Source organism: Martes martes, assembly GCF_963455335.1.
Source record: "Martes martes genome assembly, chromosome: 18".
Lineage (NCBI taxonomy): Eukaryota > Metazoa > Chordata > Mammalia > Carnivora > Mustelidae > Martes > Martes martes.
The window spans coordinates 8,374,202-8,390,956 of record NC_137906.1 but is presented as its reverse complement, the minus strand read 5'-3'; the positions used below and the strand labels follow the sequence as shown (position 1 = coordinate 8,390,956).

The 16,755-nt window shown below is 51.5% G+C and overlaps 1 protein-coding gene across 1 annotated transcript; it reads left to right on the top strand.

Moving 5' to 3' along the window:
- Window positions 1-422: 422 nt before the first annotated feature.
- On the top strand, window positions 423-6,496 carry NYAP1 (neuronal tyrosine phosphorylated phosphoinositide-3-kinase adaptor 1; the record flags this gene model as incomplete). Its single annotated transcript, XM_080830672.1, has 6 exons — window positions 423-490; window positions 1,944-2,299; window positions 2,761-4,275; window positions 5,136-5,351; window positions 5,552-5,661; window positions 6,239-6,496. The coding sequence occupies 6 exons, from the start codon at window positions 423-425 to the stop codon at window positions 6,494-6,496; spliced, it is 2,523 nt and encodes an 840-aa protein (XP_080686798.1).
- Between the last annotated feature and the right edge of the window lie 10,259 nt (window positions 6,497-16,755).

The following is a 16,755-nucleotide window of genomic DNA, read 5'->3' as shown; positions in this document are numbered from 1 at the left end:
CTGTGTATTTGTGGGACCTGTCTGTGTGGTAGATCAGGATGTATTTACAGGATGGGAATCTGTGTCGAGCTGATCTCTCCGGGATGTGTATCTGTGGCTCTGAACACCTTTGTCAGGGTGTGTGACTCTGTACACATATCCTGTCTGTCTGTCTGTCTGTGGGTCCTAGAGGCGGTGCTGGGTTTTCTCTGCTTTCATCTGTTTTCCACTCTCGGAGGACCCAAGTCACATCTCCACTCCTTTCTCTCTTTCTCTCTCTCTCTCTCTCTCTCTCATTCATTCCTGGCCCCCGCCCACCCCACATCTTTCTTTTTTTCCTTCCCATCTCCCCCACCAAGTGGATCCGGGACCCAGGGAGGGCCGCCCCCCGGGCCTGGTGGCGCTGAGCAGGGCCCCCCAGCCCCCACCTCCTGCCCCACGACATGAACCTCCTCTACCGAAAAACCAAGCTGGAGTGGAGGCAGCACAAGGAGGAGGAGGCCAAGAGGAGGTAAGGCCGCGGTCCCAGATTGCGCTGTGGGCTGTCCCACCTCTGCTTCCCCGGTGGCTGGGCCACATCCCTCTGCCCTTCCTGGGTCCAACAGCCTGGTCAGGAGTCTGATCTGAGAGTCTGTGCTCAGTGCAGAATTGCTGGGATTGCATACACCCTATCCCCACCCTGCTCCTGGCCCCTGGCTCCAGCCCTTGTCCTGGCCTCTTGGGGGGAGGCCTTCCGGCTCAGGAGCACCCTGTTGGCTGTTCCCACCCCTGGAAGCCCGAGTCACTCCTTCCTGACTCACCTCTGGCCTGTAGTCTTCTCCTTTCTGTCAGTATGGGGTTGGCTCCAGGCTCCCCTGTCACCTGACCTTGGAAGGGGCAGGGCCCACTGCCCTCCTGGTCCAGGGACAGGGTCACTTGCGGGGTACCAGAGAAGATCCGTTTGGCCCTCTCCCCAGCTCCACGGCTGGGGGAGGCGAGTGGCCAAGGGACAGGGTTGTGTGTGTGCGTGTGAGTGTCGTGGTGGGAGTCGTGAAGGCTGGGCCCTGCAGAGAAGCCAGGCCCGGGGGACCTCTCCCTGCTTGCCCTCTCCTTGCCCTCCCAGGGACCTGGATCCTGGCCTCTCTCCGCTCGCTCCCCTCTCTCTCCACTCCCATTGACAGCACAGCCTCTTGGAGCCTGAGTCAGAGCCACCTCCCTGCTCCCTTCTCCCTCCTCGAAACTGTGGAGTTTAATTCTTGTTGTTAATTAGATTAATCAGAGCTATGACTGCAGTGATCTCTCCCTAATGAAGGGTTAGTAGACAGGGCCTTAATGAGAGCCCACCCCGCAGTGGCTCTCCCCTCTCTCCTGCCAGCCGCCCCTCCCTTCACTCGCACAGAAGCTCGGGGACAGTGAGAGGGAATGAGGGTGAGCCTGGGAGGGTGACAGAGAAAGGACGGCACCAGCACCAAGGGAGAGGCAGAGCCAGAGGAAGGGAGGAAAAGGATCAGCAGGAGGAGGCCGCTCTGGCGATGCGGCTGTACAGCCCTCGGCGGGGAAGGGAGGCGCGGGTCGGTGTGGGAGCGGAGGCCGCGGGAGCCGGACATGCTGGGAGGCCGGAGGCCAGGTGTGGGCTGGCGTGAGCGTGAGGAGCAGAGCCCTGGCGGCAGGTGTCTGGGCCCGGCGGGGCCGTGCTGCCTGTTTGCGTCTCTCTACCTATGCATGAAGCCATCCACACAAGGGCCCTGTGCCAGATATGCCCAGGCTGGGATCAGACAGCTCCAGGGACGCTCCCCTGCACACATACTCACCCCTTCGCTCATCCCTACTCGCCGTGCCTCCCCGATTTCCTTGTCTGTTCTAAAGGCTAGGGATTCTGCCAGAAGTTTCTACTTCGCTGGGTTGCACACCCTTCTGAGGGTAGAGGAGGGGGAGGCCCAGGCCTGAGTCCCAGCCTCTGTTCCGTCTTGGCTTTCTCTCCCCAGCTCCAGTAAGGAGGCGGCTCCTGCAGGCCCCACAGGGTCCGGGGCCGGCCCGGGGCCTGGGGTCCGGGTGCGGGACATCGCCTCGCTGCGCCGCTCCCTCAGGATGGGCTTCATGACGATGCCAGCCTCCCAGGAGCACACCCCCCACCCCTGCCGCAGCGCCATGGCCCCACGCTCACTCTCCTGCCATTCAGTGGGTAGCATGGACAGTGTTGGGGGTGGACCTGGGGGGGGAGGCAGGGATCTCACAGAGGATAGCAGTGCCCGAAGACCCCCTGCCAAGCCCCGGAGACATCCCAGCACCAAGCTCAGCATGGCAGGGTCGGGGGTAGAGATGCCCCCCAGCAAGAAAGCAGGTGAGACACCCCCAACCCTCCCCAGGAGCTGGGAGGATCCATTCCAGGCCAAGAGAGGCCTGCTGGGGAGGGTTCATTCAGGGAAGAACTAAGGAAATGGAAGGTTCCATTCTCAGTGGGAGTGGTGGGGGGGGTGGTTTCTTTTTGGAAGGGCCTGAGATGAACCATTCAAGGGCAGGGGAAGCTCCCCGAAAAGTCCATTCCAGGGGAAGGGGTGGCCTTGAAGGGACATGAGGGCGGGACAGAATTCACGGTGGGAGCTGCGGATTCTGGGGAGTTCATCAGAGGGACTGAGAGGAGGCTGGTAGAAAGGGAACCCACCGTGCCTTAAGTTGAGGGGTGTGGGGAAAAGAAAGACGCAGATATGCCCTTGCAGCTGAGTTAAGAGATCGGAAGGGGTCTGCCCGTCTCCTTCCCTGACTCAGAGCCCGGTTTGTTTTTCTCCTTCCCATTCTGCCCAGGCTCACAGAAGCCAACCCCAGAGAGCCGAGAGTCCGGCCGGAAGGTTCCTCCACAGAAGCCCCGGAGAAGCCCCAACACCCAGCTCTCTGTCTCCTTCGATGAGTCCTGTCCCCCAGCCCCCTCTACTCGTGGGGGGAATCTGCCCCTTCAGCGCCTTAGTAGGGGGTCCTGCGTAGCTGGGGACCCTGAGGTGGGTGCCCAGGAAGAGGAGCCCGTGTACATTGAGATGGTGGGGGATGTCTTCAGGGGAGGACGAAGCGGAGGGGGCCTGACTGGGCCCCCTCTTGGGGGTAGGGGCCCAACCCCTCCAGCGGGTGCTGACTCGGACTCAGAGGAGAGCGAGGCCATATATGAGGAGATGAAGTACCCGCTGCCCGAGGAGGCAGGGGAAGGCCGGCCCAACGGGGCCCCCCCATTGACCGCAAGCTCCTCGCCACACCAGCCTCCCGCCCTGCAGCCCCACGCCCACCGCCGGCCAGCTTCAGCCCTCCCAAGCCGGAGGGATGGGACACCTACCAAGACCACTCCTTGTGAAATCCCCCCGCCCTTCCCCAACCTCCTCCAGCACCGTCCTCCGCTCCTGGCCTTCCCCCAAGCCAAGGCTGCTTCCCGAACCCCTGGCGATGGGGTCTCGAGGCTACCGGTCCTCTGCCACTCGAAGGAGCCAACGGGCTCCACCCCAGCTCCCCAAGTGCCTGCCCGGGAGCGGGAGACGCCTCCCCCACCGCCTCCGCCTCCTGCTGCCAACCTGCTGCTGCTGGGACCCTCGGGCCGGGCCCGGAGCCACTCAACACCGTTGCCACCCCAGGGCTCTGGCCAGCCCCGGGGGGAGCGGGAGCTCCCCAACTCCCACAGCATGATCTGCCCCAAGGCGGCAGGGGTGCCGGCAGCCCCTCCTGCCCCGGCCGCCTTGCTCTCTGGCCCCCCCAAGGACAAGGCTGTGTCTTACACCATGGTGTACTCGGCAGTCAAGGTGACCACGCACTCCGTCCTACCAGCTGGTCCACCCCTAGGTGTTGGGGAACCAAAGACGGAGAAGGAGATCTCGGTCCTCCACGGAATGCTGTGTACCAGCTCGAGGCCCCCAGTGCCTGGGAAGTCCAGCCCCCACAGCGGGGCCATGGGCGCGGCAGCTGGGGTCCTCCACCATCGGGGCTGCCTGGCCTCCCCACACAGCCTTCCGGACCCGACTGCGGGCCCCCTGACTCCCCTATGGACCTACCCGGCTGCAGCAGCTGGGCTCAAGAGACCCCCTGCCTATGAGAGCCTCAAGGCCGGGGGGGTGCTGAATAAGGGCTGTGGAATGGGGGCCCCATCCCCCATGGTCAAGATCCAGCTGCAGGAGCAAGGGACCGACGGGGGTGCCTTTGCCAGCATCTCCTGCGCCCATGTCATCGCCAGTGCAGGGACACCAGAGGAGGAGGAAGAGGAGATGGGCGCCACGACATTTGGGGCAGGCTGGGCTCTGCAGAGGAAGGTCCTGTATGGAGGGAGAAAAGCGAAAGAGCTGGACAGTGAGTGAGGGGTGGGAATTGGGGGTGGGGGAACTGGGGATGCTTGTGATGATCTCGAGGAAGTGTGGGAGGGCTTGTCTGGAAGCCACAACCCATTGTCCTGAAGTGGGAAGTTTTCAAGGAGACTGGAGAAGGGCACGCAGCAGGCTGAGGGGCCAGGGTCCCCGTGTGCGTGCTGGACGGGCAGGAAGATCTATGATGGGGACAGGCTAGAATCTGGCCCCAAGGGTAACCACCTCCTGCCCCGTCCCGCTCTACTCCCTGCCCTTCCCTTTGCTAGGCTGCAGGGGTGTGTGTGTGTGTGAGTGTGCGTGCGCGCACACTAGGAGCTAAACACAGCTGCCTCCCAGCTGTTGCCATGGCAACCCATCCAGACAGGAGGGAGAGGAGAGGGAGGCCCCTACCGTTGCCTGGCAACGCAATGCTCTGCCAGGCCTCCTCTCGGAGCTGAGCTTAGTTCCCTAGCAGCCCTTCCCCCAACACCCCCCCTTCCCGGCTCAGGATTTGGGATCTCCCCCTCTGTGTTTTCAGAGGGTGGTCACTGCGGCCCTGTCGGGCCGGAGAGGCTGTGGAGCTGAAGCTGGGGTAGGGGAGACCCCCGTGACCACAGAAAAGGGTTTGGCGGTAGCAAATACTTGTCTCAGGCCAGGGATGGCACCAATGGGTGGAAAGGAAAGTGGCAGTATTGGGGTCCCTCCTGTGTGTGGGGGGGGAGTGTGAAACAGGGTACCTCCCTTCTCTGCTGTGACTTGCAAAAGCGCAGTCACTTCTGGTCCACGCGTGTCGCAGTGGGTGTATCTGGGGGGACAGCAAGACCCTTCCCATGGACACGCACTAAGCTCTCCTTGTTATCCCAGCAGAGGTCGAGGATGGTGGCCGGACCTGGAATGGCAGTGCCGAGGGTCCAGGCAAGGTGGAGCGTGAGGACCGGGGCCCCATGGCATCAGGGATCCCAGTGAGGAGTCAGGGGGCAGAGGGCCTGCTGGCCAGGATCCACCATGGAGGGGACCGAGGAGGGAGTCGCACAGCGCTGCCTGTACCCTGCCAGACGTTTCCTGCTTGCCACCGCAATGGAGGTGACACCCCACCCGGGGCCCTTACAAAGATGGGGCTGGAAGGGGAGACATCTCCCAGGGTCCATGTCCCGGGCCCTCCATTCTGACCCGACGTCACCATCCCCTTGCTTCCCCTGCTGAGTCAGGGGTAGCCTGGAGGGGGCTGTGGGAGGGGAATGTGGAGGCCCCTACCCTGGTCACTTATCATCTGTCCACCTCAGACTTCACAGGAGGCTACCGCCTGGGGCGCTCGGCCTCCACATCTGGAGTCCGGCAGGCCGCGCTCCACACCCCCCGACCCTGCAGCCAGCCTAGGGATGCCCCAAGCCAGGTGAGGGGAAGACCACGTTGGGTTTTCTTTTATTTGTGAAGGAGCAGGTGGGGAAGAAGGCCTGGGTGTGGAAAGAAAACTCGGAGGTCAAGCTCCGGGCGGGGTTTGGGGGGGTCTGGCACAGCCGGGTAGGCACCCCGGGGTGGGGGCTGGGGTTGATCCTGGGAGGGGGCCGTGTTCCATGGGGACAGCCAGACAGCTGCCACCACTAGCTTGCGGTGGGCCTTCGTGCATTTAGAAAATGGGGGTACCAATTCTAAAAGTGTGTTCTACTGAGAAGACAGTTCTTTAAAGGGGTGCCAATCCTTAGGGTGAGACGGGCCCAGCCTGGCACTAGGGCACCCACGAGGTGCAAGAGGTGGGTTTCTGTCCCTGTCCCCCCCCCCACCGGAACACACACTCCCAGCCAGGGGGAGAGGACACAGGCCTTGGGGGCAAGAGAGGACTTGCTTCTGGGGGAAGACTTTGGTCTTTGCGGTGGGGGACAGGGCCTGGTCACTCTGAGGTCCTTGACCTCCCCCCCCCTTTCGCCTTCCTCCCCTCGTCGCGGGCCGGCGGGCGGGAGGAAGGGGCGCAGACCCAGCCCGCGCTGCCGCTGCCGCTGCCCCTGCCGCCTCAGCCCGCCCGCGAGCGCGACGGCAAGCTGCTGGAGGTGATCGAACGCAAGCGCTGCGTGTGCAAGGAGATCAAGGCCCGCCACCGCCCCGACCGAGGCCTCTGCAAGCAGGAGAGCATGCCCATCCTCCCCAGCTGGCGGCGGGGGCCCGAGCCCCGCAAGTCCGGCACCCCGCCCTGCCGCCGGCAGCACACCGTCCTCTGGGACACTGCCATCTGAGGAGGCCGGGAGGCCGGGGCACCGGACTGGGGAGCGGGGCGGGGGTGCCCGGCTCTCCGGGAGACATGCCTTGAAAGAGGGACACTTGAAGGACCAGGTGAGAGAAAGCCAGGGAGAACCCCCTGCCTTCCACCCTAACAACCCCCGCCCCCGGAGACGGGGGAGTCTGCCAGGCCCATCGGGCACGGCACCCCCTGTCCCAGCCGCATCCCCTGAAATTTGGGGAGGAGGGTTTGAGGTTGGGAGGGAGGCCCTCCGCTGCTCTCCGTGCTGGGCGAGGCAGACGACTCCTCCTGAGAGGGCAAAGGCCAATCCCGGAGGTCAGCATGGGGGAGGAGGAAAGGGAAGGGAGGAAGGGGGGCGGGTCAGGTGAAGGACGGGGCTAGCGAGTGTGAGGTAGAGGGGCTCTTTTATAGAGCCGGGAGTGGGGAGGGGGTATTTATTTCGTTATTTATTTTAGTTGGGAGTGCAGTTCTGGCCTCTTCTGATCTACTCCTGGGCAGGGAGTTGGCAGTGGTGGCCAATTAAAGGGAACCAAGCTGGCGCTCTCCCCAAGCCTGAAGCTGGCACAGCCACACCCACCCTGACCGTGGGGATTGGTGTGGATTGGGGAGCCAAGCAAGAGGAGGGAGGGGCCCCAGCGAGCTGAGGGCCGCAGACTCATTTACAGTATTTTACCACGGCCAGAATTTGGTAGTGAGTGTGGCCTGCTGTGTAACAGGCATCTTACTTAGCTCTGGGGTGAGGGGGTAGCACCAGGGATGGGCGGGATGATGGGGAAGGAGGGAAATTTTAGCGGGTGGGGGGTGGGCGGGGTATTTATTTAAATTTTAAAAAAAAATCAGAAGAGATGTCAGGAACTTTTTTTTAATTCCTTTCTTTTCAGAATAATATATTAAAAGACTAATGATCCTAGAACTGGCTTCTTAGAGTTCAGTGTGCTCTGCTTTTCTTACACCTGTTTCTTTTCCCTGTTGGCCAGTGGTTGGTGGGAGTTGGAGGTGGTGGTGCAGGGAGGGGTGAGTGACTGTGGCAGGTACTGGGGAGAGGTGGACTTGGAGGTAAGTCCTGGAATGCCTACTGAGTGAGCTTCTCTGTGCTTGGGAATGCACCCATGCAGGAGCATTCAGACTGAAGCCTGCCCTTAGGCAGCCTGTAGTCCGCTCAGGGGGATGAGACACCTGGAACAACACCAGATGTTGCTATAGCAGTAAGGGGGTTGTAGGAATCATCTAAGAAGGCTTAGAAAGCGAGCCTAAAAGGACAGGTGAAGTTTGGATGAGCAGGGATAGGAGGGAAAGTCCCAAGGTCACACACAGTATGATTGTCTGCAGGACAGAAGATGGGGGTAGGGCAGGAAATGTGTTTAAATAATGCAAAGGGCAATGAGTCAACCACGAATGACGCCGGTTCAGAGAGATGGGCATCAAAGTAAGATTCTGATCCTCAGGAGGCAATCACCAAGGAGGATAAAAAAGTGTCTGGGAGAATGGAGAGCAAGGGACAGTTTGCAAGACGGAGCTGGAAAGACATCCTTAGGCGGGGAATGAAGGAGCCGATTGGGGCATCCTAGAAGCCCAATTTTAGAACTCCTGTGACTGGGGAAATGATCACCTTGACAGAGCAAAGCTAGTTGGGTAAGAGGGATTTTGAGGGAAGAACGCTGAATTGGAAGCGGTGGTTAATACCCAGGTTGAAAGGTTTGTTACCAGCTAGAACAGACTTTCAGAAAGTGTGGTGGGTGATACAAGAGATGTTGCTGGCAATCTGAAGAACATTTTATGGGTTTTTTTTTTTTTAAGATTTTATTTTTAATCTACATCCAACATGGGGCTCGAACTCACAACCCAGAGATCAAGACTCGCACACTCTACAGACTGAGCCAGCCAGGTGCCCCAAGAATAATTTTTTTTTCAAACTTCAGTAGTTTTCTAATTATTTTCATTTCTATTAGATAAATTAAAACCAGCACATCAAAGTATTCATTACTCCTTGGCTATTATTGTGCAAGATAAAGCTACATTTATTTTTAATTAGTTATTTTATTTTTTTTTAAAGATTTTATTTATTTATTTATTTGACAGAGATCACAAGTAGGCAGAGAGACAGGCAGAGAGAGGAGGAAGCAGGCTCCCTGCCGAGCAGAGAGCCTGACGCGGGGCTCGATCCTAGGACCCCAGGATCACGACCGGAGCCGAAGGCAGAGGCTTTAACCCACTGAGCCACCCAGGCACCCCTTTAATTAGTTATTTTAAAGAAAAATGTTAAATAAATAATGGTGCAGGTATGATATACGGAATATGGAAAATTACGACAGCAATATGACAGTTTTTAGAATTTGGGAAACACCAAGTTAGAGATGAAATAAGAGTTTGGGAGAGATGAGAAGTTGGGAAAAGGTTAAAAGACTGTGGACATTAGGAATCATCAACCTAGAACTAATACTCCAGGCCTAGACTGAATTGTATAAAGGAGAATTAGATAAAGAAATGTGTTAAGAACAAAATATGAACAAGAAATAGCTTTCTACATTTTAATTTTTTAAATTGAGATATATCAACATATAACATTGTATTAGTTTCAGGTGTCCAACATAATGATTTGATGTATGTATATATTGTGAAATGACTGTCACAATAAGTGTAGTTAACATCCATCCCCACACATAGCTACAGTTTCTTTCCTTTCTCTTCATGAGAACTTTTTTTTTTAAGATTTTATTTTACTTATTTAACAGAGAGATAGAATCACAAGTAGGCAGAGCAGCAGGTAGAGAGAGAGGGAGAAGCAGGCTCCCTGCCGAGCAGAGAGCTCGATCCGGGCCTCGGTCCCAGGACGCTGAGATCATGACCTGAGCCGAAGGCAGAGGCTTAACCCACTGAGCCACCCAGGTGCCCCTTCATGAGAACTTTTAAGATCAACCCTCTTAGCAACTTTCAAATGTTATTGTTAACTATAGTCACTATGGTATACATTACTACTCTAGGACTTATTTATCTGATAACTGGAAGTTTGTACCTTGAACCACCTTCACAAATTTTGCCCATGCCCCAACCCCATCTCTGACAACCACCAACCTGTTCTCCATGTCTGTGAGTTCTTTGTTGTTTTAGATTCCGCATATAAGTGAGATCATAAAATATTTGCCTTTCTGTCTGACTTATTTCACTTAGCACAATGCCTCAGTGTTGTCACAAATGTCACAATTTCTGAAACCTTTTTAATAATTAGAAAATTAGTGGAAGTAAATATCCTGCTTATAAGAGCAACAGAATCCTAAAATACCTCAAAGTAACTTTAATAATGTACAGGACTTATATTCAGTCAATCGATGAAACTAAAGTCCTTTGAGTTAAACCAGGAGGAATATTTGCATAAGCAGAGTAATAACTTGTTTGTAGATAAGAAGGCCATAATATAAAAGATAATCAGTTTTCCCTGAATCATAACTTTGATGCGGTCTCTTAAATTCCAAAAGGATGAGTTAGGAAACTTGACAAAATAATGCAAAAGTTCATCCAGAATGATAATGAGAAAAACCAGAACATTCTGAAACAGATGAGTAATGGGGGGACCTAGTCTACCAATATTAAAAGTTGAAACAAAAGCACAGTGTGCTGGGATTGGCACAGGACTGGCACATCCATCAGAATAGAGTCCAGAAATAGCTCCAAATGCACATGGGAATTTGGCATGGATGTGATAAAGGTGGTTATTTTAAGGGGAAAACAATTATTCAATGGTGGTTTCTTGATTAGCTACTTAAGGGAGAGTGTGGGAAGCTGGATTTCTATTTCATTCGTTATGCCAAAAGATTTAAATGTAGAAACAAAACATTAAAAGCGAAAAATGGGTGAACATTCTTTTAACCTTGGGTTGGAGAAGGTCTTTCTAAAATGACATGCAAACCAGAAACAGACTGAAACACTTCTAAGTTTAATCACGTTCTCAACTAAAATGTCTCTATGGCAAACTCAAACTATGAACATTACACTAGGAAAATATTTTTTTATAGATTCTATTTTTAAGTGATCTCTACACCCAAAGTGGGGCTCAAACTCATGACCCCGAGATTAACAGTCACACACTCCACTGACTGAGGGAGCTAGGCGCCCTATGGAAAAAGATTTCAAGCACGTGAAAAAGATTGACACAGTATATCAGAAAGATTTGTGAGTTGATAAGGAAAAAAACCCAAACGAAGGACATGAGCAGATAATTCACCAAAGAAACAGAAATTACCAACAAACATGTTCCACCACAACCACAAGTGATATGAAATACAGCAGTAATAAAATACTTTTTATCTGTCTGACAAAACTGAAAAAAACTCATAGCCTCAATCTGGCAAGTATATATGGAAAACAGGCACTCATTGTGTAAATGTAAATACACTTTTTCTGGAAGTCAGTTTAATAATATTCCTTAAAAATTTGGGCACCCGGGTGGCTCAGTTGGTTAAGCGACTGTCTTCGGCTCAGGTCATGGTCCTGGAGTCCTGGGATGGAGTCCCGCATCAGGCTCCCAGCAACATGGGGAGCCTGCTTCTCCCTCTGACCTCCCTTCTCATGCTCTTACTCTGTCTCTTTCTTTCAAAATGAATAAATAAAACCTTGAAAAAATTTGTTAAAAATGTAAATGTACATAGTTTTGACTCAAATTCCATTTCCAGGAATTTGTCCTGCGGAGGTGGTTACACAAGTGCACAAAGCTAGATGCACAAACGTGCTAATTGTGGGCTGTTTGAAATGATGAAAAATTGGAAACAACCCCAATTTCATTAGTATGGCACTAATTTATGGTAACAATGGAACACCGAAGCTGTTAAATTGAACATAGAAGATATCGATGTTCTAAACACAAGTTCACAATAAATAAGTGAATAAAGCAATGTGTGGAAAAGCACATTTTTAGAAAAGAATTTGTAAAAAAACACATTTTTAGAAAATCATTTATGTATAAGTTTTTATGTAGGGTAGGTCTGGAAGAAAATACACCAAATATTTGATGGTGATTACTTGAGGTCTGAGAAGAGAGGGGGCTTAATTTGATTTTTTTTAATTTAAAAAAAATTTTTTGTTGCTTAATTAGATTTTTTTAAAAATGTATATTGCGGGCACCTGGGTGGTTCAGTGGGTTGAGCCTCTGCCTTCCGCTCAGGTCATGATATCAGGGTCCTGGGATCGGGCTCTCTGCTCAGCAGGGAGCCTACTTCCTCTCACCCTTCTCTCTGCCTGCCTCTCTGCCTACTTGTGATCTCTCTCTGTCAAATAAATAAATAAAATCTTTTTAAAAATGTATATTGCTTGAATTTTTGTATAGATCTTTACTTGGACATCAGAAATTATATTTTTTAATTTCTTTAAAAAATTTATTTAAGAGAGAAAGCGTGTGCAAAGAAGCATGAGTGGCTAGAGGGGTAAAGGGAGTGGGGGGTGAGCAGACATACAGGGCTTGATCCCAGGATCCTGAGATGATGACCTGAGCCAAAGTCAAGTGCCTAACCAGCTGAGCCACCCAAGTGCCCCAGAAAAGAAAAATTTTTAAGAAAAATCAGTAGTTCGGTATTCAGGACGGATGAAGACAGGGGTTGTGCTCCATGAACAAAAAGCAGAGGCAGAGGGGCACCTGGGTGGCTCAGTGGGTTAAGCCTCTGCCTTTGGCTCCGGTCATGATCCTAGGGTCCTGGGATCGAGGCCCGCATCTGGTTCTCTGCTCAGCAGGGAGCCTGCTTCCCTTCCTCTCTCTCTCTGCCTGCCTCTCTGCCTACTTGTGATCTCTATCTGTCAAATAAATAAATAAAATCTTTTAAGGAATAAAAAAGGCAGAGGCAGGCATGAAGTAAGTGTCAGCACCAAGGAGCTGGCATGTGAGGGTTCAGAAATCCCAGATCGACACATAAAGCCAAGTTTCTCACTTTCAGATAACACAATGATTCCTTTGGGAGGTAGGGATGGAGACTAGGACCTCCGCAGAGATGGAGTTAGAGTCAGGAACGAACAGAGTTCAGATAGGAAGGTCTCAGGTTAGGCGGGTGCTTGGAGTAGATGTGAGCCCTCAGGCTACAAGATTGGAGACCTGTGAAGAGTGTGCAGTTTCTAGAACTTAATGATGTGCTGGAACTTTACAAACTTTATAAACTTCTCATAAAGGATGGAAGGATGAGCACCCCTGGGAGGTCAGCCCAGACCAAGCCCTTCCTGCCTGACACAGGTAAAACTCACCTGGACTCACCAGGGACTACACATCCCCTCTTAGGGTCACAAGGGCATTTTCAACACTTTCTACCTTTCTAGACCCCAACACAGCGGAGGACTCTAGGACGGTACAGCTAGAGGTAAGAGGGACTGGGAGCACTCAAGTCAAGAGGGAGACAGGAGCTTCATGGAGAGACCCTCCTTGGGGAGGTAACGCATTCAAACTACAGAGAAAAGAAATACTTCAGAAATAATATTCGGTCTTATGTCTCATGGCCCATATCACCTTTGAGATATTTCACCTCTGAAGAGAGATTTCAAAGGTAACTAGGGTCGTGTCAAAAAGTCTTGGGAGCAAACTTCAAGAGATTCCCAATAACCCAAGGATGGGATAATTTGATCATCAGGAAAGGTAAGAACTATCACGGATTGAAAGGCAACTGTGGTTCAATTCATTCGTTTATATTGACAAAAAATTTTTTCTCACCTTTGGAGGATGTTAGAGAATCAATTCATTATTTTGAATTATAAAGCTTCTCTACGAAGAAACATTCCGGCTAATAAATGATGACAGAATTTTAGACTTCGAATATCACCATGAAGTAATAGGTCCAAGTACTGAGTTCCAACAACACACAACATCCCATAGCACATGGTAAGAGACAACCAGATCTTATGGGTCGCCTGATGAAGGAATGTACCATCATCTATGAAGTATTCTCGCCCCCGCTCCCCCATTGAACCTAGGGATGGGATCAAGCCTGTAGGAAATAAGAGGAGACAGGAATGCACTGAATACCAGCGAAGGCGGACAGCAAAATTGAAACACTGGCAAACACCTCAGGGCAAGCTCCCTGGGTTCTTCAGCAAATATATTGCCTGGGGAAATAAAGAAATGGAAAGGCAAGCTACAGATTAAAAGAAATTTAAAAAGACATATTGCCCATTGCAATTCATGGACCATATTTGGATCTTGATTCAATCCAGCTTTATTTTTTCTTAAGATTTTATTTATTTATTTGACAGAGACAGCAAGAGAGGGACCACAACAGGGGGGAGCTGGGGAGAGCGAGCAGGCTCCCCACTGAACAGGGAGTCTGACTCTGAGCTGGGATCATGACCCGAGCCAAAGGTGGATGTTGGAGTCGCCCAGACACCCCTAATCAAACAAACTTAAAAAACAAAACAAAACAAAAAAACCTTGCTTCTTGCATTTATGAGACAATTGGGAATATGATCACTGACTGGATATTTGAGGATATTAAGGAATTATTATTAACTTTTTAGGTGTAATAGTGTATTGCGGTTATATATTTTTAGAGCCCTTAGAGAGAGGATACTGAAATATTAATGGGATAAATCACTTGAGGTCTGGGACTTGCTTTAAAATAAAACAGAAAAGGAGAAAGAACGTGCCGGAAAAGACAAAACAAGAATGGCCATGTGTTGATCATTGTTAGGCTGGATGAATGTTCTGTCTGAGCTTGGGTCTGTTTGAAATTTTCCACAATAAAAAGTGGTGGGTTGTTTCTTTTTAAGTCACTGTGATGAATCAAAAAATTTCCTCCTTTGAAAAAAAATGACGGTTGGGAGCAAATGTTCTAGGAAACCCCTCCCAGAACATACTCTCTCTCTATTAAAAATAACCTTTTATTTTTATGAAGCAATATACATCCATTGTAGAAAGTTATCAAATACTGAAAAGCAAAAATAAAACACTGTATTTCCACCACCTAGAGGTTACCATTTAAAAACTTACTGTATAACATCACGGGACTTTTTCTTTGCGTATGTTTTTTAACAAAACAGGATCATCCTGCCTCTGCTGTTTTGAAAGGTGATTTTCTCCATTGATGGGCTCCACCTCCCCATATCCATAGATTTTCATCTTATCTAATATCCAGGCCATATATACATTTCCTTAATTGTGTCCCAAAGCGTTCTGACATCTCAGCTCAGCTACCATAGCAAAATACCACAGACTAGGGGCGCCTGGGTGGCTCCGTGGGTTAAAGCCTCTGCCTTCAGCTCGGGTCATGATCCCCTGGGATCGAGCCCCGCATCGCATCGGGCTCTCTGCTCAGCGGGGAGCCTGCTTCCCTTCCTCTCTCTCTGCCTGCCTCTCTGCCTGCTTGTGATCTCTGTCTGTCAAATAAATGAATAAAATCTTTAAAAAAAAAAATACCACAGACTAGGTGGCTCAAACAACAGACATTAATTTCTCACAGTGCCAGAGGCCGGGAAATTCAAAATAGTATGGTGGCCAATTTGCGTTCCTGGTTAAAGCCCTCTTCCTCGCTTACAAACAGGTACCTTCTTGCTTCATCCTCGCTTAGCAGAGAGAGAAAGTACTAGAACGAGGAACAGAGAAGGATGTGGGGGGAGGGTCTGGTCTTCCTTTTCTTAGGAGAACACTAATCCCATCATTAGGACCCAACCCTCAGGACTTCACCTACACCTAATCACCTCTCCTAGTCTGACTTCCAAATACTATCACTTTGGAGGTTAAGGCATCAACATGTGAATTACCGACGAGATTTTATCTGGAACTAGGAGTGGCCTCTGGTTGGTATGTTTCTTGTCTCTTCTGCACACGGTCTTTGCTTCTTTTGCTCCCGGAACTCAGACTTGTGGACTAGCCTGGGCCATTTGTCTTAAGGAATGTCACACTCCCCACCTATGCTTGGTTGCTTCCTCAAGGTACCTCTACAGTTTACAGGTCCCAGCAAGTTGGAGCCTCTTGTCACTTGTTGTTCAGACCCAGGTGCCCCTGATGCCTGAGCCCTCAGAGTGGCAGCCCATTTTGGGGGTCCAGATGGCATGAGGAGCCTGTTGGCTGGGGACTCATCCAAGCCAGCCACTGGCCTCTGCCACCACCTCAGGGCAATCTTTTGCCACCAAAAATGGCTGTGAGTCAGAAACCCTAGGCTGGAAGCACCAGAAATGGTGTCACCACCCGCTAAAAAAAATTTCCACTGACCAGTGGTGACCTTATGCTGATTGTGTTTGACATTCCTGCCTTAAAGCCCAGGGATGGGTGGGAAAGTGAGATGTACACATTCCAGAAATTTCAGAGTAATGAGGGGAAACCTTCTGGAAAATTAGAAACTACAGGGAAATTTTTAATTGTATGTAGTATTTATTGCCCTGCCCATTGACATCTGAAGTTATTTTGTTCGTTTTGTAACATAAAATATATCCCTGTATATGGGTCATAAAACTGTCATGGTTGATCTACTTAGAGATATGGAAATCTAAAAATGGAGAACATTCCCCTCATTTGGAGGTTGGGGCTGAGTGAGTGAGAAAGTCACGGGGAAAAGTTTTCCCCTCCCTCACCATGTTTTGGTCTACCTTTCCCACCCCAGAGGCCCTAAAATAAGGGAATAAAGATGGTCCTAACAGGAACTTTTCCCGGGGGCAAACCCACACACCCATGGTGGGAGGGTACCCTGACAACAAAACAGACCTGGGAGGGACAGTTAGTTTCTAGAATTCCCTCCTGGGGTGTGAGCGTGGATTATCTATGTCCTTCCCACCTAACCTTGCCACGGTCAATCTTTGCTCTGAAAGAGACTTGCCCCCAGCCCACCCTTTCTGGGGTAGATGATTTCACTTCCTTTGCCATTCTAAAGGAGAGGGAGGGGGCATTGCCCTGTCCACCAACAGACCACCTGTCTTTATACCTTGGAGGGAGAGGCCACTCTGGATTTACAGTGTGGGATGGGGAGGGTCCAAGAGGACAGCAGCTCCGGAGGCCAGCCATTGCTCCCAGAGGTGCAGACGAGGACGTAGCACAGAACCACCAGACCAGGCTCAGGGAGAGGATGGAAAGAGCACAGTGATGGAGGTGCCCCGCTAGGGAAGCAAGTGGTGATCCCTCCCAGAAGGGTGAATGGGATGAGCCTAGGTGGCTAGAAAGTGACCTAGGGATGCTTGGTGCTGGGTGGGCCCAGTAGACATGAGTCTCCAATGCGTGGTATTGCAGCCCAACAGAAAATCCTACTGCTCAGGTGATGTGCTAATCAGTACTTAGAGCATGGCTCTCCACCTGATGATTTT